The following is a 24703-nucleotide window of genomic DNA, read 5'->3' on the forward strand; positions in this document are numbered from 1 at the left end:
AAGGGGACTGACCTCCTTAAGACAGATTTTTCAGATGCCAGTTTAAGTACAACTTGCTGGGAGTGTGTTCAAGTTCTTTTAATTATACAATGTATAACAAATACATTTGTAATAAATTTGTATTGACCTCTGCTAAGGGAACTAGCCTTCTCAGAGGCACAGCAGACCCTATATTCTCTGTTACACCCACGTATCAGTGGGGTCACGGAGCTCTCTCCGGAGGGGATTATGGTCGCTCACAAATTCTGTCCTCACCCTTAGTGGCTGTCAACTAGCAGTATCCAAGGTTCTCAAGAGAAATGTCTTCTGAGTCTGTTAGAACAGATGGGACAAAAAACTATTTCTGTCTCTCTTGGGGTCCAATGAACCCCTGGTGTTAGGCCTTGAAGTAACTCTAAGCCAGTCTGCATGTTGTTCACATCAACATTACCATAAGCACAAATACAAAACAGACAAATCGCTAGAATATCTAGGTCAGAACCTCAAAGGTTTATGCAACAGGAGTTGGGTGGGAAATACCATGCCTCGCGATTCAAAGGAATCCATCTGGCAACAAATGATAAAATATTTTCTTAGCAGTTGTAGAAGTTTCTCCCAAGTGTTGGCTACTGCACCCAGTTGTGAACTGTCTGCCCCATGAGACTGTAAGGCCTTTAGGACGGGCAACTACCTAGCTAGGTGCTCATCCTTGATCCTAACCCAGCAGATGCCTGGCATTTTGTAGATGCCCATTCGATATTTGCTGAGTAAATAACAGAATGGAAGCACAGACGAATGGATGGATAAATGAGTGGATTTCAGATTCTTGATTTTGATGTCCTACTGGGTGACATGGATGGCCAATTGCATGACTGTTATCACCATGCCAAGACTTGATGGAATAAGACTGGGGGTGCCTGGCTGGCTCAGAGCATGTGACTGTTGATCTCAGGGTCATCAGTTCAAGCCCCATGTTGGGTGTGGAGCCTATAAAAGAGACAGGAAGGCAGGGAGGGAGGAAGAAGGAAGGGGAATCTTCTTCAAGACTCCTGGAATATCTGCTAATAGAACTAAGTTCAGAAGGAGAAGCCCTCCCGGGTCTAGTCATCTATGAATCTTTGTTAGCATTCAGTGGGTGTCTGCTGCGTAAAATAGAAATGCAATACTTTTTTTAATAACACAGCTGAAGGATTTACAGTTACTGTGGAGGCTTCCAGCTTTGGTATTTATAAGGTATGAGTGGGATCCCTTTGTTGGTTTACTTAAGTACATTTTGTCATATGTACATATAAGGGTTTTGAGTCTAGTACCTACTTTTGAAAGAATATCAATGACATTTATACTCCTGTGAGCTCACTTTTTTTTTTTCACTTTCACTGTGGTAAAATATACATTAAAATTTGCCATTTTAACTACTTTCAAGTACACAGTTCGGTGACATTAAATACACTCACTCTGTTTGCCACCCTCACCTCCACTCACCTCCGGATCTTTTTCATTGTCCCAAACTGAGACCCTACCCATTAAACACGAACCCCTACTTCTCCCTCTCCCCAACCCATGGCAACCCATTACTTTGGGTCTCTATGAGTTTGACTACTCTAGCTAATTCATATAAGTGGAATCATACAGTATTTGTCTTTTTGTGACTGGCTTATTTCACTCAGTAGAAGATCCTCAAGGCGCATGTATGTTGGAGCGTGAGTCAGATATCCCTTCCTTTTTAAGGCTGAGCAATATTCCAGTCTGTGGAGATGCCACATTTTGTTTATCCATTCATCTGTTGGTTGACGCTTGATTGCTTCTACCTTTTTGGCTACTGTGAATAAATGCTGCCATGAACATGGTGTACAGATACCCCTTCGAGTCTCTGCTTTCTGTTCTTCTGAGTATATACCCAGAGGTAGAATTACTGGATCATGTGGTCCTTCTGTGTTTAATTTTTTGAGGCTCCCCCATACTGTTTTCCAGAGTGGCTGCACCAAACACATAACAGCATTCCCACCAGCGATGCAGAAGGTTTCATTTTTTTTTTTTTAATTTTATTTATTTTTGAGAGAGTGTGTAACCGGGGGAGGGGCAGAGAGAGGAGAGGACAGAAGATCTGAAGTGGGCTCTGTGCTGACAGCAGAGAGCCTGCTGTGGGGCTCTAACTACTCACTAGCTGCGAGATCATGACCTGAGCCAAAGTCGGATGCTTAACCAACTAAGCCAGCCAGGCACCCCTTCTTTGCCCATTTTTAATATTTGCTTTCATGTTGAGTTGTATGACTTCTTTATATATTGTGGATATTAATCCCTTGTAAGATATATGATTTACAGATATTTTCTCCCATGGGTCATAAACTCATTCTATTTTATTTATTTATTTATTTATTTATTTATTTATTTATTTATATTTTTATTTTTTTAAGTAGGCTTCATGCCCAGCATAGAGCCCAATGCAGGGCTTTAACCCATGACCCTGAGATCAAGACCTGAGCTGAGATCAGGAGTCAGATGCTTAACCAACTAAACCACCCAGGCGCCCCCCGTAAACTCATTTTTAATCAATTAAAAAATAACTTCCTAGCTTAAAGACCCTGGCTAAGACCTACCTTGTGTTTCTTAGGCACTTCGTCACTGTTTTCCATGATATTCATGCCAAGCCCCCCAGAACGGGGCAGAATGTATCAGCATGGGAGACTCGGTGTGACTGGCTTGTGTCAGAATTTCAAAGACAGAAACAATTCTTGGCTTATGTAACTCAAAGTAAGAAAATTCCAGAGAAGCCGCCAAACTGTCATCTTTTTTCCCATTTGAATAGATTGAGGAGATGGATATTTGGTCTTTGTCTCCATCAATTATCCTGGATTCAACTCTGAGAAGCAGGGGGCATTTTAGACTGTGTCATCCTTCTTTGCCGTGTGTATTGAGTGAACTTGAATTAGTAGCACAGGAAAGTAATATCTGCAGATCAGAAGTCATTAAACACTCTCCCAGATATTCACACTATTTCAAAGAAGTGTTAAGTTACCACATGTAAGTTGTATATTAAGGACCTCACTCTGACTGATTAACAAGTATGGGAGGGGAAAAGGTCAAAAAAGCTTCAATGACCACTGAAACAGCAGCATTAATTTCCCTTGTCCACAAACGTTAGAAAAAATTAAGACTCAGCAATTACTGAACCAGCTGAGTCCTTCACGCAAGAAAGAATAAGCAATAAACCATCCACCTTAATCACGGGATGGTGGCATTGCACATTAAATTAACTGATACTTTTTGCTGATGTTTATATTTTTCTCATGTCATTTTCTGTTTCTCCATAAAGGCAATTGGCAAAATTGATGTGACTGGCTTGGCGGGGATAGGGGAGAAAGCGTTCCATTCAAGGGCAGTAGCAAGAGGCAAAGAGAAAATGGTGGGTGATTCCAGGCTGGGAAATCTTCCAACCGAGGAGGGAAGGGAGCCCCTCGGGCAGTTCCAGGGCACAGCCCAGGCCCACCCACACCCCACAGCGCCTGGCTTCCAGGAGGTCTCAGCACAGAATGCGTTCTCCAAAAGGAGAGACCTTGGGTCTGACTGTGGGTGAGTGGGAAACAAGTTATTTATTTGGGGTGAACCTCCGTGCTCGCCTCCCCTCCCTGCCATGGGCCTCCTTCCAGGGCTTTGGGACAGTGGCCAACCAGGTGCTTTCTCCACCACTCAGCCCCAAGGCCTCCAACCACTGTCTCCCTCACCAAGCCCTGCCCTTCCCAGCCAGGGAGTCTGAGGCTCTATGGGGAGGTCCCCCCAGGCTCCCTCCTCTCAGACAGTGGAGCCGGCAGCGTCGGAGGGCACAGGACCTGCGTCTCCCATCAGGGACAGCCCAAGTGAACCGGGCTCAGAGGCAAGAGCCAGACCTCGCTCTTCTCTCGCGCGAAGGCCCCTGTGGAGATCCCAGCCTCAGGAGCTTGTAGACACCAGGCATTAATTTTCTCAGGCCGCCCTAACAAACTACCACGGACTGAGTGGCTTCAACAGCGGAGATTTATTTTCTCCTAGTTCTGGAGGCTGGAAGCCTGAGATCAAGCAGTCGTCGGCAGAGGTGGCTTCTCCTGAGGCTTCTCTCCTTGGCTTGCAGACGGCTGCCTTTTCCAGAGTCTTCTCATGGCTTCTCCTCTGTGTGCTCCTCTTATTAGGACACCGGTCATAGTAGATCAGGGCCCATCCTGACGACCTCACTTTGGCTTCATGGCCTCTTTAAAGGCCCTCTCTCCAAATACAGTCACATCCTGAGGTGCTGGGGGCTAAGGCTTCAACAAAGGAATTTGGGAGGAACACAGTTCAGCCTCTAACACAGCCCTTCCCCAAAGGATCAGTTCTGTGGCCCTGGGACTCCCCTCTCCATGACTGAGCTGCCGAGTCACCGTAAACAGTCACCTCCTGAGCCAGGCTTTCCCTGTAATGAGCACACGCTGCACTCCTACCTCATACTCGTACATTTGCATCTGGGGTGGGGGTACAATCACACACACACACACACACACACACACTCGGTAGCTTGGCAGAAATCCTGCTCCGGGGGATACGGGTGTGCCTCTGACCCTCCCCCTTGCTAGGACTTTTCGGGCACATCTCTGACCCCAGCTCCACTCCTTCAGCCTGCCCTTTCCTCCTCCCCTGCTTTCGCACCAGACACCAGCCCTTGGCTTGGAGAGATCTGACAGGCCGGGATTGTTTGTTGCACAACTGCGCTTGGGGCGCTGGCTCCGTGCCAGGCACCAGCTCAGGCTGGCGTGTCCGGAGAATCCTGCCACCAGCAAGCTCATGGCCGGGGCAGATGCAAGAGCTTGCTGTCATCTCAAGCTCCCGTTGGGTCCCATGCTCCTCAGAGATCTGCTCTCACCTTTATATCGACGCGGAGAATTCGGCAAAAGTGCCCCAACTTTATTGGGGAGGAAAATGAGGTTCCCAGAGGTTAACAGGCAGAGCCTGGAGGAGGAACCCATAAAGCCTGGGAAAGGCCTCTGCTGGAAGAGTGCCTGAGCGGAGGGTCCCTCGTCTCCCTTCCCCACCTGGTGCTACAGCCACCAGCCTCCTATCCTGTCTCTATAGCGATGGGGGGCTCGGTGTATTCATCCCCCAAGTCGGACGGATGAGCTAACACAGATCCTGACTGCACCTGCCCTGGGGTGCCACATGTGTCCTCCTCCAAGGGGACACCAAGGCAGCCCCTGCATGAAGACCCCCACAGACCCTCCACGTCACAGCCTCTGCTGACCTATGGAATTAAGGATCCCGTTTGGAAGCTGTAGGGTCCTTTGGGTCCAGAATGCCCAGAGCTGGGGTCAGAGCTCAAGCAGCGTCCAGGGACAGAACAGCTGCCTCTTAAACTCCTCTCTTCCACCTCGCTGCCTGAGAAGGGCCCCCGGGGCAGGGGGCAGGGGGCAGGGCCTGCACTGCTATCTGGCTATCTGTCCGGGTGGAGCTTGTCGCAACACTGTTTACCCACCTTTGCCGCCCGAAGCCCCTCGGTATGCTGTAGATACAGAGTCAGCCCTGTGCTCGGAGGCCGCTGTGCTTTCCGCTCCGGACCGTCGCCCCACCTCGCCTCTACACGCTGCTGCCCCGTGCTCTGTTCCCGGAGGGAGCCTCAGTCTGCCAAGGCCACCGACCCACCACTGGAGCCATGGTAGGATCGCACGGCACAGCCCGTCAGCCCAGCAGGGCTGCGTTCAGGCTGGGCCCACGGGCCAGACGTGGGAGGACAGAATTAGGTCAAGTCTAGGGCCTGGGGGAGGCCATGGGGACCCTCTTGCATTGGACTTGAGGCTCTAGGGGTGGCACTGGGGTCTTGGGGAAAGCATGGAAGAGACGGAGGCCTGGGTCGGACTCTAGTGTCTTCATTTGATTGCTGTGTGTGTTTGGGGAAGTTACCTCACCTCTCTGGGCTTCAGTTTCTGCTCCTGAAAATGGGAGTAGTATTACCGATTTTGTGGCATTATTGTAAGGTCTAAATAAGGTACCACGGGTACGGATCTTGTACAGTGCTCGGGACACAGCTCATATCCAACACGTGGGAGTCTTATCCCCAGAGCTCCCTGCTTTGGTTTAGAGGCCAGAAAGGCTGCAGTGGAGTCCCCCAGACTTGGCCCTTCTTGGTGGGAGAAGCCTCATAGGAGAGCTGAAGGCCAGCTCCAAGTCCTTCTTGGGCCACCAGGCCCACTCGCGCAACCCCTTCCCCAGTGTCCCTGATGGACCGGAGTACGCCTTCTGCTGGGTCCCTCAGAGAGGTGCCCGGGACGGAGTGGGGGGAGGGGCAGGGGCCCTGAGTCCTGCTTTTTCAGGCTCCACCCCCAGCCCCATCGTTTCTGCTAAGAATGGACAGCGTCCTCTGTGTGCTCTGCCCACGTGGCCATGAGGGGTCAAGGGAGAGAACAAAGAGGAAGTCCCGCAGCTTCAGAGCCTCCGACGTCCGTTTAATCTTCCCACCGGCCCCTGGCTCAGCGCCCCGGCCCCGGCCTCCCATCCTGCATTGGCGGGAGCCCGGGACGGCCGTTGGGGCAGCGCGCGGCCACATGTCTGTGATGACCCAGCTCTTTTCCTGTCGCAGGTCCATGGGTACAAAGGAGTCAAGTTCCAAAACTGGGCGAGGACCTACGGCTGTTGCCCAGAAATGTACTACCAGCCCACGTCCGTGGAGGAGGTCAGAGAGGTGAGTTGTCCCTGCCCCAGACAGGAAGTTGGGTCGCCCTGCCCCCACCCCCACCCCCACCTCAGAGCTGCCGGCCAGGAGACAGCTCCATGAAGCCTGAAAATTTCCAGGCTCCTGGCCCCCACTCCCCTGCTACAGCTCCACGTTACCCCTTCCCGTGCCACCAATGGCTGCCAGCATTTCATTTCCAGCTCAGATCTCTTCTCTGGCTGCAGACTCACATGTGACTTCTCTCGTTGTGTGTCTCAAGGTCATCACAGGCTTCCGTGCCCCAGACTACATTTCCAGTGCTTTGAGTCTCTTGTGTTGTTGACTCCACCCTCTTCTACCCCTGTCTCTGCATGGGGTGCCTGGGAAGCCAGGAAGTGGGTCACTGTCTTTTCTTTACCCTTATCCGCAGTCAGCAAGTCTTGCCCCAGAAGCTTCCAGAACCCATCCCCTTCTCTTCAGCACCATTGCCAATCTCCATGTCCACTCCGCCATCCCTTCCTCACTCACCATGACCTGCGGCGGCCATGGCCCCGGTCTCCCTGCCTCAATTTTCACTTCCTTTGAATGCACTTTCCACCTCAGCAGAAGTAATTTTCTTAAAATGTAAGTTGGACTGGGCTACTCTGTGCTTAAATCCCTTCACAGGCTCACTGTTTAATGTTTATTTATTTATTTTTGAGAGAGAGGGAGAACACAAGTGGAGGAGGGGGAGAGAGAAAGGGACACACAGAATCCGAAGCAGACTTCAGGCTCTGAGCTGTCAGTCCAGGGCCTGAAGCAGGGCTCGAACCCATGAACCCTGAGCTCATGATCTGAGCCGAAGCCGATGCTTAACCAACTGAGCCACCCAGGCGCCCCCACAGGCTCTCTATTATTTGTGGAGTAAAAGCCTAACTTGACTCCCCAAGGCCATGCATCACCTGGCCTTGGTTCATTCTTTGTTCATAAGACAAACCGAACTTTTTCCTACCCCAGGGCCTTTGCACTTGCTGTTCCCACTGCCAGAATGCCTATCCCTTCACTTTTCACATGACTAACTCCTTTTCCTCCTTTAAGGCTCAGGGTAAACTTCAGCTCCTCAGTGGATCCCCAGACCACCTCACCACTGTCCCCAGCGGTCTCTGTCTCAGCTCCTTGTTTCTTTCCTTCATTGCATATTCCTAACTTGGAATTACTTTGTCGACTTGAACATGTTCATGCTTCTGGCTCTCCTTCTCATAAGGATGTACGACCATGCTTGGCTTGTTTCCCATTGTATCCTCGGCACCCGGCACTGTCCCTGGCCACAGAAAGCACTTGAATCACTGTTGAATGAATGAATGAATGAATGGACAAGACCCAAACCATAGAGACCCTTAAAGGCTTGCACCTCAGTCAAGCATGCATGCAACTAGCTCCAGAGGATACAGGTGCCGCTCCACCAGCGCCAGTAGGGTACCGAGGAGGGAGGAGTTCACTCTGCGTGCGCGTGTGTGCGAGTGTGTGCACGGGCGTGGGTGTGGGAGCGCACTCAGAGAACAGCAGTCTGGACGATACAGTCCCCGTGAAGTGACCCTAAGTCAGGACGCTGTGCTGCATATCTATTCTCTCTTCAATTCCATGCTCTCCTGAGACATGGTGATTATTATCTCCATTTCACAGATGGATAGACTGAGGCTACCAGAGGTTTTGTCGTTTTCCCATATTAATAAACATCAGAGCCAGGAGTCCCACAGGGATTGTCTGATTCAAAGCCTGCAGCTTCTCACGCAGGGGAAGAGCACTGAGCAAGAGAAAGTGAGGAGCATGCCCGGGGAGCCATCAGAAGCGGCAGAGACGGGGACCCAAGTGCCTGGAGGGGATGAGTGGGCGGAGGGCAGAAGAGGAAGGCTGGGAAGGCAGGATTAGAGGACCTTGAATGCCGAGGCAACTGGCTTTCCTCTGAGCTGAGGGAAATGTTGGAGGTATGCTGATATGGCCATAAATCAAGGCCGTTCTAAGCTGTGCTGGCCCACACAACTGTGAATTCCCAACAGGCTGAGGCCACTGCAGGCTGACATTTCCCCGGAGGGCTAGTAGGGTCAGGTGAAAATAAAAATTGGCGGTGTGGCCAAGGGGGCTCACAGAAGATGGTGTTAAACAGATTTCTTTACTGTAGAGCCTGTAGTCTTAAACATGCCATGTACGCAGTGGGTGGAGAAAGGAGCTAGGGAGGACAGAACCCTTCCCAGTCTCACTTGCTCATGGAACCCCTTGTGGTACATGCTGTGAGTAAGGCCAGTGTTCCGGGTAGCAGATGTGAGGTTTTGGAGCAGGGATGTGAGGGTAAAAGGGAATGGATTCATGTAAGTGATACCATGCATTTGTTAATTAATTTATTCATTCCGTGATCACTAGAGACGAGGGCTGGGCCCGGGAGAGACACAGTTACAAAGTCAAAGGAAGCCACTTTCACCCCAGCAGCCTTCATTCCAGCCTGGGAGGCCGCTGAGCCCGTGTAGGCCAGGATGAGGAGCTGGGACCTTACTCTGAAGGCACTGGAGCGCCCTCAGAAGGCTTCGTGCTGGCAAAGGGTGTGATCGGGTGTGCCCACCGAGGAGCTCCCAGCCGCAGCAGGGAAGGGGCGTGGGAGTCCCACCTTAGCATGATTCCGCTCTGCGTGCCGCTCACTTCCTGGCTCTTCACCCTGGCTCTCGTTCCCGGACTGGACTGCACAGCGGCCTCCAGCCGGGCAGGGGCCTTGGCAGCCTGGGCGGCCCACACCCCTGCAGGCCCTGCCAGGTCTCTGGCCCCCGGCTGACTCCAGCATTGCCTCGGCAGGTGCTGGCCCTGGCCAGGCAGCAGAACAAGCGGGTGAAGGTGGTGGGAGGTGGCCACTCACCCTCGGACATCGCCTGCACCGATGGCTTCATGATCCACATGGGCAAGATGAACCGGGTTCTGCAGGTACTCAGAGCCCTCGACTTCCCCCAGCCTCAGCCTCCCTCCCAGACCTTGGGCGGAAACTCCTTAGCCTCTGCCCCCAGGCCCGATCCCCTCCCTGCCCCTGAGTCCAAAGTGACACCCCAATTTCTGACCTGCCCACCATGACCCCTCCCCGAAGCCCTCCCTGGGCTTGCTCAGGCTTCTTGGCAGCTGTATGCGCCTCCTTGTGGCCACAGAGAGAATGTTCGTCTCCTTCCTCCTGCCAGTGCCTCCTCTCTGCTTCTCTAGAACAAAAATGGCAAATCAGATCCCCAAAGGTGGACTCACAGTCCCAGACCAGAAGGATTTACATCTAGCTAGTTTTACACATGGGGAAACAAGATCAGAGAGGGCAAGTGACTTGCCTAGGGTTACACAGCCAATCAGTAGCAGAGCTGGGCACAAACTCGGGGGTCTGACACCAGCGCTGTGCTGGGATGCTGTCCATGAATTTCAGCCAGCACTTGTCAGGCACCTGCCAGGAAGTGGAGGCCAGACAGGGCCTTCTCTCCTGACAGGGCCGGCTCCCCTGAGCTGTAGTTTTTGCCAAATAACCCCCGCCCCCCACCCCCCGCCGACCCCCAGTCCTGCTGGCCGAAGTTCTAGGTTTCTCTCTATTATTTATTTCTTTGCTCAGGCTGACAGTCTCCACCCCATAGAAAATGTTCTGGTCAAGATGTCAGTCATGGCAGTAATGAACTCTGATTGCTAATTAGTGAGGATCGGGCTCCAACAATTGATTTTGCCCAGCTCTGTGCTCAGGGTCAGTTGAATGAGCTTGGGATTTGGAGTCCCACAGATGTAAATTCTCCTCTCAGTGCCGCCGATGCTTGCATGACCTTGAGTGAGCAACTTAAAGTCCCTGAACTTCAGTCTCCTCCCTGGGAAAGCAGAGTCTGCTCCCACTTCCCTGGGCTGCCAGGGGTCTTCTAGAACCCTTCTTGTGCGTGGCAGGGAACTTCTGTCCCCTTCCAGTCCTCAGTCTTTGCCTAAGACCTCCCCGGTGAGAATAAGTGGAGAATTGGGACTCCATCTGGTAGAATCAAGCCCTTGTAGGAATAGGCCCTCCTTAGTTGGTGATTATGCATGACCATCCAGGAATCCTACTTTCTGGTCCAGGTGGGGCAGGGTTGGGAGTAGGTGGAGTTATGGCAGTGACCTTGAGTGAGCCCCTTCTTTTCCCTGCTCTTTATTTCCTCCCCTGTGGGAAGAAGGGGTTACACAGAATACACCAGTCCCCCCATTATCTGTGGTTTCTTTTTCCGCGGTTTCAGAGGTCAACCACCCTCTGAAAGCAGATGATCTGCCTTTTGACATATTATCAGAAGGCCAACAGTCACCTAATCCTAGGTCACAATTCCTAAGCCCTTTATCTCACTTAATCTCATCATCACGTAGGCATTGTATCATCTCACATCCTTACAAGACAAAAAAAGCTGAGGACAGTACAAGAAGATATTTTAAGAGAGACAGAAGCCACATTCACGTAACTTTTATTAAATATATTGTCATAATTGTTCTATTTTATCTTTAGTTATTGTTGTTACTCTCTTACTGTGCATAATTTATAACTTGAACTTTATCATAGGTAAACATATGGGGAAAATATGGTACATGTAAAGTTCAGTGTTAGATGTGGCTTCAGTCATCCACTGGGGGGTCTTGGAACACATTATCCCCTGTAGATAAGGGGGGATGACTGTATTCCCACAGCCCCAGCACTCCAGGGCTCTGCCCACACCCCCTTCAGCTGCCTGCAGCAAGAGGTCAGCTTGAGCTGACCACAGGCTGGGACAGACATGCTCATCTTCACGGGAATGTGGTTGCTGGGTGAGGGTTGCTGTGCTGGTCTCTTGCAGGTGGACACAGAGAAGAAGCAGGTGACTGTGGAGGCCGGCATTCTCCTGTCTGACCTGCACCCACAGCTGGGCAAGCATGGCCTGGCCTTGTCCAAGTAAGAACGGCTCTTCCATTCCTGGGGGGCTAACACTGCCCACCACCCCTTGCCCTGGCCTTGGCCGGACACTCAAGGATCTGGCAGGAGAGAGAGAAACACTTCCCAGGGCGCATCCTCTTCCTCTGGACCCCTGTTCCTCCCCCAGGGGGTATCTGTCTCCTCATCCCCCGTGAGTTCAGGGACTCATGTGAGAATAGAAGAAACAAGCCAGAGATGGGCCAAGCATTAAGCAACAGTCTTGTAAAGGGGCAGGAAAACCATGGATTAAAATTTTTTTGGCAGGGGGGGTTGGGGGAGGGGAGAGCAAAAAAGGTGAATTTATTAAAGCACGGGGCCAGGATGTGTGGGCAGAAAGAGCTGCTTTTTTTTTTTTTTAAGTTTATTTATTTATTTTGAGAGAAAGACAGCATGAGTGGGGAAGGGGCAGTGAGAGAGGGAGAGAGAGAGAATCCTAAGCAGGCTCCACACTGTCAGCGTAGAGCTCCATGCAGGACTCGAACTGATGAACCATGAGATCATGACCTGAGCCCAAACCAAGAGTCTACGCTTAACTGACTGAGGCACCCAGGTGCCCCTGGATTAAATTTTTCTTAAAACTTGCAACGAACAACAGTATGGACCCAGACAGAAAAACGTGCAAAATAAGCGTGGAGGAATGGGAGGGCATGCTGACTTCCTGGGGCACCTCCCTGTGGCTACACTCCTCTCTCCGTCCGGACGAGGAGTCGGCGATGGCTCAGGTTTAAGATCAGGGGCTTTCCATTGAAACAGGTGGCAAACAAAGCCAAAGGATTGAATGTCTAAGTGTAGAACTTCAACCATTGGAAAAAGGTGACTGTATTTTGGATATCGGGGTAGCACTTTCTTTGCAACCGGAAACTGCACGCATGGAATCCTGTGGTTTGTCTTGGGGGGGTGGGGTCCGTTTGCCTTAGCTCTCTAATCACAGGCCCTGAGGCATCGCTACACCTGTTTTACTCCGGAAACCATCCTGTTCCTGCTTCTCCAAAGATCATGGCAACTCAAACATTTACGGAGCGTCTAGCATGTGCAGGGCTTGCTCAGGCCCTGAAGAGGCAAAGATGAATAAAACCCAGATCCCACTTGCAAGGAGCTGCTGGCGAGGGGCACACAGACACACAAAGTGTTAAGCATAATGCAGGACGATAGGTGTAATGTCAGAGAGGTGTTTGGGACACTTCAGGGCTCTCAGGGGGCCCTGGGTTCAGGCTCGGCAGGCAGAGGACGCTGTGAGGGATGGGAATCAGCAAGCTTGTAGGAGGGGCTCCTGGACTGAGTCCTAAACGATGATCAGGAAGAAACCAGAAAGAAAGAGGAGAGAAGGGAATCAGGCAGAGGGAACGTTGTGAGCAGGAGCGGGAGGGGCGCCTGGGTGGCTCAGCCGGTTAAGGGTCTGACTCTTGATTTCGGCTCAGGTCATGATCTCACAGTTTGTGAGTTCAAGGCCCACATCGGGCTCTGCGCTGACAATGCAGAGCCTGCTTGGAATTCTCTCTCTCTCCCTCTCTCTCTGCCCCTCCCCTGCTCGCTCTCTCTCTCTCTCTCTCAAAATAAATAAAGTTAAAAAAAAAAAAGAAAGAAAGAAAGAAAACAGGTAGCACTTAAAGAGAGAGAAGTCCAAAAGGGGGAGAGTGTGGGGGGCGTGCAGGGACCTACGAGCAGATGGTGGGACAGAATCTGTGACAAGGACCACAGGAAGAGACATGGTCTATCAACTACGGGCTTTAGCTTCTGGACTCTGACGCATCTCTGCGCCCTGCTTATAATATGTCCCTGTCCTCCCTGGGGACCCAGTCCTCCTCCAGTACTGCCCGCATGGGCTCTTCTGCCACTCAGGAGTCAGGATGTCCTATCCTGCGTGCCTCAGGGGAGCCTAGGTCGACAGCTGTAAGGATGCTGTGGGAACTTCAGGAGTGTCTGTGGCCGGGGGGTGAAGGGAAGCCCCACACTATCAGGCTGCACGCTGGGTGCTCAACAGATGAGGAATATAACCCTTTTACAGATGAAGAAACCAGGGTCTGAGGCAAAGTGGCTTACATAGCCAGAAGGCTCTGGAACGTTCCACTGTGTGGTGAACCAGAGGAGGCAGGACAGCAGCAAGGTGGAGACCCCAGCTCTAGAAGCAGGTGGCCTGGGCGCACATCTTGCTTCAAGTTCCTTGACCCGTCTGGGCCTCAGTGTTCTCATCTAGAAAATGGGTCTTAAAGCAGGGTGCTCAGGGGACTGGATGAATGAAAGATGCCCCACATAAGGAGCTCACTAAATGTCAGTTCTTGTTCACCTGGCTTTGTCATCTGGCTCCAAAGATTCTGGAGGTGATCTTTCCCCTTGGCTTGTTATCTCCAGCCCCTCAGAGGTCAGAGTCTAATCCTTCCTTCCTTGACCCTTCTCCCTGAGGGCCTCACTTTTATCCAGTTTATTTCTCTTAACACAGGGGTCACGAGCCTGTTTCCGAACTGCTTTTTTGTCCGGTAAAGTTCATGGGGAGGAGAAGACACATTGCAATTCGATTAACCACCCCCCTGCTGGGCATTGTTCTCAGTTTTTCACTGGTCTACCTAATGCTGTGATGAACATCTTTGAGCTATGCCTTTCCACACGTTGGAAGATGTCCCTAGGGCAGGATTCTATGGTCCTCTTTAAGATTCTGGTATTTTCAGAAGTAACCCAACTAAACTAATGTGGACAAAGAGACAAGACTAGACACATAGGTGGTGGAGGCGGGTGGGTACGGATAGGCTGGAAAGGGTTTTTTTGTGGGTTTTTTTTTGTTTTTTTTTTTTTGTCCTCTTCCCGTTCTGCCAGGACAGCCCCCAGGTCTCATCCACAGGAAGGTCTGAGACTAGACTTTCTAATCATTAACAGCAGGTGTCCTCCAGCGTCTTTGGGAGGCGGGGCCCAGCCTGCCTCAGGGGCCCCAGGTCTGTGCTGAGAGCCAGGGCGTGTCAAATCCTCAGTCTCCCATTTTGTGTCTGCGAGAGGGTGGGCACATTGCTTTACCTTGCAGAGCCCAGGTCTTCAGTATAAACTGAGGGGGGCTGGGCTATTGTGAAGATATATCGTGCAGCATACAACGCACCCATCGCCTGGGCACCCAGGGGACCCTCAGTAAACATCAGTTGCCTTCTCCTTTAAGCTAGGGCTGGGATGTCTCAGAGAACACTCCTAAGAAGTAAGAGTTTTGAACTCCTGAGCCACTCTTTTTCCTTCACCCCGAGATCTGGGCACATCTTTCTAATTCCTGCCCCCAGAGCACAGGTCTCCAGAGCGGTCCTGCTCCCCTTCAGGACCCTGGTCCTTCCTGTGCATGCACAGTTCTGGTATTATTCCTTCCAAGGCCCAGAAGTCTGGGCTGAGAGATGTGGGTTTATCATGGGGGCCCCGAGGAGCCCCTGACTCTTTTCTTTCTTTCTTTCTTTCTTTCTTTCTTTCTTTCTTTCTTTCTTTCATTTTTTAAAAAATGTTTTATTTATTTTTGAGAGAGAGATAGAGAGCGAGCAGGGGACTGGCACAGAGAGAGGGAGACACAGAATCCGAAGCAGGCTCCAGGCTCTGAGTCGTCAGCACAGAGCCTGACGCGGGGCTCGAACTCACGGACCGCGAGATCATGACCTGAGCTGAAGTCGGACACTCAACCGACTGAGCCACCCGGGCGCCCCGTCTTTCTTTCTTTTTTAATGTTTATTTATTTACTGTTGAAAGAGAGAGATAGAGAGTGAGCAGGGGAGGGGCAGAGAGAGAGGGAGACAGAATCCCAAGCAGGTTCCGCACTGTCAGCACAGAGCCCAAAGTGGGGCTTGAACTCATGACCTGAGCTGAAATCAAGAGTCCGGAGGCTTTAACTGACTGAGCCACCCAGACGCCCCCCCATTCCCCCACCACTGACGGTTTCTGAGCCTGGAGGTGATACAGTCTCCTCCCCCTCCTTTCCTGACAGCTCAGGGATGCTCACACCTTCCTGGGACAGCTGTGTGAGCTGTTTGAATCAGCTCACTCCCTCAGGGACTTCGCAGGCCTTGACAGTCTGGGTCTAGAGAGGTGTTAGCAGGTGCATTTGGGCCTTTGGTTGGTGAAGATCTTGTTGGCAGATGGGGGACAGAGGAAGGGGATGTTCTATGCTGCGGAAACCCCAGAGCCAGGCAGGCAGAGCTGAGTGAGCCACGCCCCTACCAGTTTCTCTAATAGGTCACTGTGATGAGAAAACCGAGGCTCAGAGAAGAGAAAGGCCAACAAGTCAGACAAGCTAAGTCATGGTACATTCGGAGCGAGAACCCGGGCAAGAGATGCATCTATTCTTCTGCTCTGAGGAGCGTCGCACTGCAACCCAGTGGAGGGGGTGGGAATTGTCTCAGGGGAGCCTGACTGGTCCTTGTGTCCCTTTTGCCCCTTCTGTTGAGCCCAGCCTGGGAGCTGTGTCAGACGTGACTGCAGGGGGCGTCATTGGGTCCGGAACGCACAACACAGGGATCAAACATGGCATCCTACCCACCCTGGTGAGTCCCCTGCTTCTCTGCTCCACTGACTGCCGGGGACGGGGGCGGGGGGTGGGGGGTGGGGGGTGGGGGGGTGGGGGGAGATGGGGGATGGGATGGGGCCTCTTCACCGAAGCTCCTGGGAAATCAAGGGCTTCGTGGGCAGTGTTGGCTCTGCTCCTTGTAAGCCTCAGAGCCACCCCAGCTCTCCCCCTCTGACAGATTTGGCAGGTGCCCTCCAGCCACAGTATCTCCTCTAAATCTCATTCATCTCCCACAGACACAAATGATGAAGGAGGCACAATGCATGTTGAGGCACTCCTGCCTCTCAGGAGCCTCCTGGCCACCCTGTGGAAAAGGGCAAGCAGGGCAAGAGGTTCCATCCCCCCTGAAAGGTCTGAGCCAGGAGCCAGACAGGGCAAGAGGTCTTTCCAGGTTAGCAAGTCAGGAGGGGCCGGGACAGGGACCGAGGCCACCTGGGGTGGGGTCCAGCACATGTGGGCCTGGATCTGTACCTGACCTTCACTGAAAAACAGGGTTTAAAAAAAAAAAAAAGTTTTAACGTTTTATTTGTTTTTGAGAAAGACAGAGACAGAGTGCGAGCAGGGGAGGGGCAGAGAGAGAGGGAGTCACAGAATCTGAAGCAGGCTCCAGCCTCTCAGCTGTCAGCACAGAGCCCGATGCGGGGCTCGAACTCACAGCCCGCGAGATCATGACCTGAGCCGAGGTCGGATTCTTAACCGACAGAGCCACCCAGTCGCCCCTGAAATGCAGTGTTTAAACTTTACAAGAATCTGGTTTGGGGAACTGGTTATGAATACAGATTGTCGACTCAGGTCTGCGTTCAAAACCTGCCTCCAGTATGTGCTCGGTATGTGCAGGGAGGCAAGCTCTTTACTCCTCTGGACATCCCTGTTTTCATCTGTAATCTGGAGAGAATAATCCTCAACCCAGGAGGAGGATATGAGATAGCAGAAGTTAAATACATGGCCGAGCCAAGGACAGTTCATGATTTGTGTCAGAAGCCGCCGTTTGGTGGACAAACTTTTTTAACTTTCAGTATTTAGAGGGACTTCCTAAGTGTAAGGTGTAGAGGGACTTCCTTACACCTGCAAGGGCTCATCCGCCCCAGGGACCATGGAGCCTCTGGCCACTGGAGCATTATGGCTAAACACTGGGGCTTGGATTTTGTATCCCAGTCTACCACTACTGTCTGTGTGACCTGGGTGAAGTCTCTGTCTCAGGCTACCTCAGTTTGCTCACCTGGAAAATGGGGATGGTCACAACAGCAATGCATCTGGGGTGCTTAGCAGAGGGTACACAGTTAGTGCTCAATAAATGTCAGTGGTGGGTTTTGCCTGTAGGACAGGGCTCTTTCTGGAGCTCACCCTCTGTGCTATAAAAGAAATTTCAGCATGGCTGGGGGTTGGACCACACAGATCGCTTAAGTCAGCTAGCCAGGTGTATGGCTCTTTCCTGTACGACGTGCTGAGGTAGACGGACACCCCAGCAAGCACTGTCTGAATGTGACTTCTGGGAGCTGGGTCCCCTGTGCTCCAGGCTCAGAGCAGCTCTGAGATCAGAAGAAAACAGCCCAAAGCAATTTCTAAGAGATTCACTTTGCTTTGTGTTTGTTTTCTCCAACACTGCGAGGGAAACCTAGTTCATGCTTTTCCTTAAAACATCACTTGGCTTTCTCATCACCGTTGTGCACTGGTTCTGGTTGCTTTTTTCCTTCTCTGCTCCCTCTTTCTACCACAAGAGCCCCAGAGACTCCCCAGGCAGGATAGGGGCATCCGGAGGGAAGGGCGTGAGCCGGGGAAGGGGAAACACTGAGCGCCCATTGGTAATCATGCTGCTCTCTTCCCATCGGTAAGAGCTGCTGCAGCAAAGCGTGCTGGGTTTTGTGGGACTCGATTCCCAGGTGCTTGGAGCCTTCCGTGGACATGCCATGACCTCCCCCCCCTGAAAGCTGGGTTCCATGCCCAGGAGAGCCCAGTGGTAACGGGGCGTGACAGGCAGCACAACAGCCAACCCCCCGCCCCAGATTAGGCCACAGTCGTGGTCTGCTATCCAGGGCTGATGGCAGTTTCTAAAAAATGGTCAGCACAGTATGGAATAATTCTTAGTGGCCACAAATCAAGGTGCGTGTGAGATTTACTGGCTCCTTCTCTTGGGAAGCTCAGCTGAGCAGGACCAGCCCCAGGAAAAGCAGTGGGAGAATGCTGCTGTTTTCTTGTATGCATTATGCCGATGGCAGGGGTCGGGGGAGGGGATTGACATCTTTAATGTCCACTGTATACCAGACGCTCAGCTGGAAACTTTACACACTGTCTCTGAGATAGTTATTGCCCTCATTTTACAGGTAAGGAAACAGAGGTTGAATCACACGCCCAGGGTCACACAGCTGGTAAAGCGGTGCCTGCCTTTGTTTGATGCTGGACCCTGCTGAGGGGTTTCACTAGCCAGTTGTCATTTACGGCTCTGGGTCTTAGACAAAATCTGGTTTTTATAGAAATCATTCTGACGTCCTCACGCCTACCGATGGCCATCGTGCCCCATTTCTGCCAATTTCTCCCCTCTGGCCACGGTCTCTGCTAATTAGAATTAGTTCGGCTTTCTCTGTTCTCTCACCCTGAGTCACACATGTCGAAAGCAATTTCCACTCAAATTAGCAGGTAGCAGAGTGTGGAGAAGTACTTACACAGCAATGAAAGAGGGTTCCTTTGGAAATGGGGCCAAGGGTGAGAGACTGGAGTTAATCATCCGTTTCTTGCTGAGTATCCCACCCTTTGCAGAAACTGACGTTTCTGACTGTGGCCAAGAATCTAGTTCCTGAGGTGAGTGGGTCCCCGAAAGAGAGGATGAACTCTCAGCTCGGCTGAGATGGTGCCCGAGAGGAGCAACAGGCAGAGAGAGGCTGCAAGGGCCCCTGGCCCCTGGGCTGTGCTGGGACAACGGGGACAGCCCTAGCCCAGATGCACACATATCCTCCCTTCCTTTGCAAGGCACCTTTCTTTTAATGGCTCTTAACGTCTTCTTCTTCTTCTTCTTTTTAATGTTTATTTTGAGAGAGAGAGAGTGAGCAGGGGAGGGGCAGAGAGAGGGAGACAGAGAATCCCAAGCAGACTCCACACTGTCAGCACAGAGCCCAAAGCGGGGCTCGAACTCACGAAACGCGGGCTGAAAGAAAGAGTCCAGCACTTAACCGACTGAGGCACCCAGGTGCCCTGTGAGGCACCGTTAACCAGCACCTCACGGCTCACTGGGGCCCGGTCTCACCTTTGATGTCCTCTGCACAGAGGGGAGCCTTGCTGCATCCCCACAGCAAACAGGCAAGGCAGTGGTGAGTTCCCGTGGAACCTCATGGAATGGATGCCCCTCCCTGCTGAGGGCCGATGCTGCCCAGACCTAGCCTTCCTTTCCCCAGTCCCCTGTGGCCAGGTGGCATTGGCCTTCAGGGGATAGGTGATGCCTGGCCTCACTTCCAAGGACAAACAGGGAAGGGAGGGCCTCACCCGAAGTCTCCAGGAAATACCCACCCAGATTCTGAAGTGTGACTCTTCTTCCACTGCCAGGTGGTGGCGCTGACCCTGCTGACGGCTGATGGGACCATTCTTGAATGCTCCGAGTCCAGCAACGCGGAGGTGTTCCAGGCCGCGCGGGTGCACCTGGGCTGCCTGGGAGTCGTCCTCACCATCACCCTGCAGTGTGTGCCTCAGTTCCACTTGCAGGAGATCTCCTTCCCCTCAACCCTGGACGAGGTACTGCTTTCTTGTTCGCCACTGCTCAACCTCAGGAAATAAATGGAGGATGCGGACAGGTGGGTCGTGTTCCACTGATGACCCCCTGTGGCTCTCTGCAGGCCCCCTGAATGGGGGAGTGGGCTGACCTTGCCACCTCTTCCTTGGCCCAAGGATACTGTGGCCAGAACCCTTTCTGAGCAGATCCGTGAAACTCAGAGGAACTGCAAGGGGGTGACAGAGGTATGGGCGAGAAAGGAGGTTAGAGAATTGCCACAGGAGATAGGGTGCTGACTGCCCCTGGGAAGGCATTGACTCTCAAATACACTGAGCCATGAAATGTGCCCAGGATTCCCTTTATAATGGCTTCTTCACAGCAAAGTGGGTGGGCTAACTTTCAGTCTGGCTGGGTGCCTAAGGTCACATGCAGGGGATGTGGATCTAGATGATGGAGGGCAGAAAGAATGGCTTCTGATTGATAGCAATGTTTTATAAATGCATGAAAAGCATGCTTGGTTGGCTAGCTGGATGACTGGATTGGACGGATGCATGGATGGATGGATGCATGGATGGGTGGAAGGATAGATGGATGAACGGATGGACAGACAGATGGATGGATGGACAGATGGATGGATGGACGGGTGGATGGACAGGTGTATGGATGGATAGATGGACGGACGGATGGATGGATGGATGGATGGATGGATGGATGGACAGATGCATGGATGGATGGAAGGATGGATGGATGAACGGATGGACGGACGGATGGATGGATGGACAGACGGATGGATGGACGTATGGATGGACAGGTGTATGGATGGATGGATGGATGGATGGATGGATGGATGCATGGATGGATGGATGGATTGACAGGTGCATGGATGGATAAATGAGTGGATGGATGGGTGGATGGATGGATGGACAGGTGCATGGATGGATAGATGGTGGATGCATGGATGGATGGATGCATGGATGAATGGATAGCATGCAGCAGTCCTGAAATGCCTGTGGGCAGGATCTATGCCTGGTAGTCACTAAAGGACTCAAATCTACAGGTCCGAGTTCCTTGGTCTTTGAGTTCCTCCATGGTCACCTTATCATTTGATATGAGTAGACCCTCTGTACAGATGGAACAGTCAGTGATGTAGGCACTACTGATCCAACATGGTTAAGGTGGGATTTGTGATCAAATTGACCTGGCCTTGAGCGTTGGCTCTGCCACTTCTAAGCTGCGACCTTAGCCAGCCATGTAACCTTGTTAAGCCCTGGTTTCTTCATCCAAAAAGAGAGTTAATAATATCTACCTTAAAGTATTGAATCTGATGATTAAATCAGATAACACATGTAAAGTGTCTAGTTCAGTATTAAAATATTCCCCCCACGGCACCTAGTCAATGATAAAAGGGAAACATTGCTCTCTAGAACCAAAATGTCTGATGCATGAAGACCAGGAAAAGGCCTTAAATCCAGAAGGCCCCCTACTCAGAGGCATGGTGTTTGGTGGAAATTTATCCCCAGAACTCCTGGTTGGTGAGAAAGTGCTTCCATGGCTCTAAGGGGGTATAGCATGGACCCCTGGAGTACCAATACTGAGCCTAATGGGACAAAATTGGCAAGTGAACTGCATGAAGCCTTGGCTCAAGAAAGTAGGGCTAGTTCTGGACAAGGCCATTTCATGGAGTTGTGTGGCAGGGACAAGTTATGGCTAAGCCAGGGAGCCCCAGAGGGTCTGGCCTGCCCACACGACTCTGCCTGGAACCAGCCCAGACTCTGAGCTCTTTGGGGCCATCTTGGCCTGCCTCAAACAGCTACAATCTCTCCCAGACCAGTGCTAAATGGCAGATCTAGACCTGTTGTTCACTCCAAGTGGGGTTTGAGAGTGTACTACATTCTGGTCAGTGCCAGGCATGTTGGTTGAGGCCTGCTGTGGGGTCGGCAGTTGAGACCCGTATGACTCTAGGGCTAACTCCTAAGGCCATGGAATAACAGTCTGAGCACCCACTGCACTCTCATCTTCTTGGCCTTGCCCTTCTGTACCTCTTAGTGGGGTGACCACTCCATCCTGGTCCTGCAGCAGGATGTGGCAGGGACCCCCACGGAGATACAGCTCAGGCATTCTTCTCCGGCTGCAGCTGGGCAGGCCGGGTAGCCCTTTCTTCTCCTCAGCAGACTCTGAGACAGCCTGCTTCTTCCCCCCTTGGCAGCTCCCACCTTCTGTCCTCTGTACCCCTCAAGGTTCTCTTGCCCCTAGACTGGCTGAGAAGAGAAAACAGAGCCCCCAACTTCCCTCATCCCTACTGCTTCTGAACCAAGCATTCCAGCGTCCTCAGTTAAAGTGTTTTTAACAGACAGAGAATTATAGAAATGCACGCAGGGGTAGGTTACAAAGAGAGACCATTTTGGTCTCCACTCTGAGGTTAACCATATATGCTGACATGGCTAATGAAGCTTGGAGCTGGGGCTCCAGGAGTGACAGACTAGGCAGCCTGCTCTAGGGCTTGAAACTGAAGACATTAGCCAGGACAGATGGCCTGGCCAGGAGCTAAAGAAATAGTTCAGAACAACCATCAAGTCCAAAGGGAACCTGGCAGAGAGATGTTTGACCAGAGTCAGTACTGTGAGGGAGATTCAGAAGAGAATGATGTAGAGTAGGCGTAGCCTGGAGAGGTACCCAAGGGACTGAAATACAGGGCCAAGTCCACTTTTTTAGGAGACAAATTCAAGTGATATTTAAAGTTTATCTATTTTGAAAGAGAGAGAGAGAGAGTAGGGGGGAGGGGCAGAGAGAGAGGGAGAGAGAGAATCCCAAGCAGGCTCCACACTGCTGGCATGGAGCCTGACACAGGGCTCAGTCCCACCAACCACGAGCTCATGACCTGGGCCAAAATCAAGAGTAGGGTGCTTAACTAACTGATCCACCCAGGTGCCCCTCAAGCAATGTTTGAGATGAGGGACCAATAGGACTTGGCAGCTGAGTGCAGAGTGGTGGAGTGGGAGGCAGGAGGCAGAAATGGTGGCCCTACCACCGGGCTGGAGAGTCCAGGAGGCACAGCAGGTGTGGGGAACAAGATGACGAGTTTGGGATGGGAACTCAAGTTTGAGGTGCCTCAGGTAGAGGTGTTGGAGGGTAGCTGGCTTTGCAGGTTTGGCACTCAGGCGGGAGGCAGAGGCTGGAGATACAGACTGAGGGGTTGTATTAATTTGCTAGGGCTGCAGTAACAAATAGCACAGACTGGATCAAGAGGTCTACAGGGTTGGTTCCTTGTGGGGACTCTCACCTCGGACTATAGATGGCTGTCTTCTTGCCGTGTCTCCTGTCTGTGCATATCTGTGTCTTAATCTCTTCTTCTAAGGACACTGGTCATATTGGATCAGGGCTCACCCAATGACCTCATTTAACCTTAATTACCTCTTTAACGTCCCTGTCTCCAAATGTCGTCACATTCTGAGGTCCCGGGGGTTAGGACTTCAGTATGTGAATGTGAATGGGTACAATTCAGCCCAAAGTGAGGGTCATCAGTCCCCTAAGTGATTGGTCACAGGGTGGCAAGGTCACCCAGAGAGAGTGGGCTCGGGTGAGAAGGGAGTGGATGAGAGGATGGAAAGGGTGCCAAGAAGGAGACCGAGGAGGATGGGTTAGAGAGGGCTACAGAGGCAAAGGATACTGGGTGTCCAGGATGGAGCGGTCAACAAGGTTCAATGCCATGGGGAATCAGAGTGTTGACTCGTCTGGTCATCGGAAGGCTATAGCTGACCTTGGTGAGAATGGTTCAGTGGAGCATGAGGCAGCTTAAGGGACAGGTGAGCATCACCAACGAGGAGGGGAGATGGACAGGACAGAGCACTTTCAAGTAGAAAGGGGCTGTAATGTGCTTTATTGTTGAATCTATTCTCCTGCCTCTCACGTAGGGCAGAACTTGTTAAGCTGAAGGTTTTGACCCAGAGATAAAGAGATTGCTTCTTTTTTGCCAGTAGGGTTGGCCCCCAGGTTCCTACCAGGATAGTGTGGCTGAGTGGATGGATGGTCTCCTAAGACCTGGTCTGTCCTCTTTCGGCTCTTCCTTTGACCCGGCTGAGATTGACTGAGACTGATTATGGCCAAGTCCTGGTTCCAGCGGAGGCTGATCTCAGGCCATCCTCCCCCTACACACTCAACACAGGCATGTGCGTGCACACACACACTCTGGCTGGCCTCTGTGTCTGTCCAGAGCTCAAGGGTTTTTTTTGCCTCCAACTTATCTCAACATGGAGACTTCTAACTTGGACACGACATCCTTGAAAATTCCAGGTGACTCCAGCCAATGCGCCACATTCTTCTCAAAGCTTGCAACTTTTTTTTTCTTTAATGTTCATTTATTTATTTTGAGAGGGAGGGAGTGAGGGAGAGAGAGAGAGAGAGAGCATAGCAGGGGCAGAGACAGAGGGAGAGAGAGAATCCCAAGCAGACTCTGCACTGTCAGCTCAGAACCTGATGCAGGGCTGGATCCCATGAACCATGAGATTATGATCTGAGCTGAAATCAAGAGTCAGATGCTCAACCAACTGAGCCACCTAGGCGTCCCTTCAACTTCTTTGATTTTGAAAGGCTGTGATGACACCTGAAGGTAGCAATTGCAGTTTCCTCCCCTAAAAGACAAAGTAGACACACACACACACACACACACACACACACACACACACAATTACACAGCAATAAACACTCAACAAGATGTAACGAAAAGGCTCCAGGGAGGGAGGCAGGGCCCCTGAGGCTGGCTGTGCTGCTACCCTGTGTGAGCTTGAGCAAATCCCTCCCATTTGGGGGGAGCCATTTTCTTTATTTTTTTAAAGTAGGGTCAAAGTCGGTGGCCCCCGAGGTCTTCTTCAGCTCTGACATTCGGGAAGTGAGTGCAGAGCTTGGACACAAAGCTGTCCCACC

The 24703-nt window shown here is 51.8% G+C and overlaps 1 protein-coding gene across 1 annotated transcript in view; it reads left to right on the forward strand.

The window, feature by feature from the left end:
- The first annotated feature begins 5283 nt into the window (after positions 1–5283).
- Positions 5284–24703, forward strand: part of LOC112858913 (L-gulonolactone oxidase) — a 34667-nt gene continuing 15247 nt past the window's right edge. The window contains exons 1-6 of the mRNA XM_086703751.1: positions 5284–5635; positions 6557–6658; positions 9449–9574; positions 11452–11546; positions 15973–16063; positions 19621–19806. Of these exons, the coding sequence (XP_086559877.1) occupies positions 5633–5635; positions 6557–6658; positions 9449–9574; positions 11452–11546; positions 15973–16063; positions 19621–19806 (603 nt within the window). The 5' untranslated portion in view covers positions 5284–5632. The remainder of the gene's footprint in view (positions 5636–6556; positions 6659–9448; positions 9575–11451; positions 11547–15972; positions 16064–19620; positions 19807–24703) is intronic.

The sequence above is a fragment of the Puma concolor genome, chromosome B1 (genome assembly GCF_028749965.1).
Source record: "Puma concolor isolate L17-30 chromosome B1, mPumCon1.1.hap2, whole genome shotgun sequence".
Classification (NCBI taxonomy): Eukaryota; Metazoa; Chordata; class Mammalia; order Carnivora; family Felidae; genus Puma; species Puma concolor.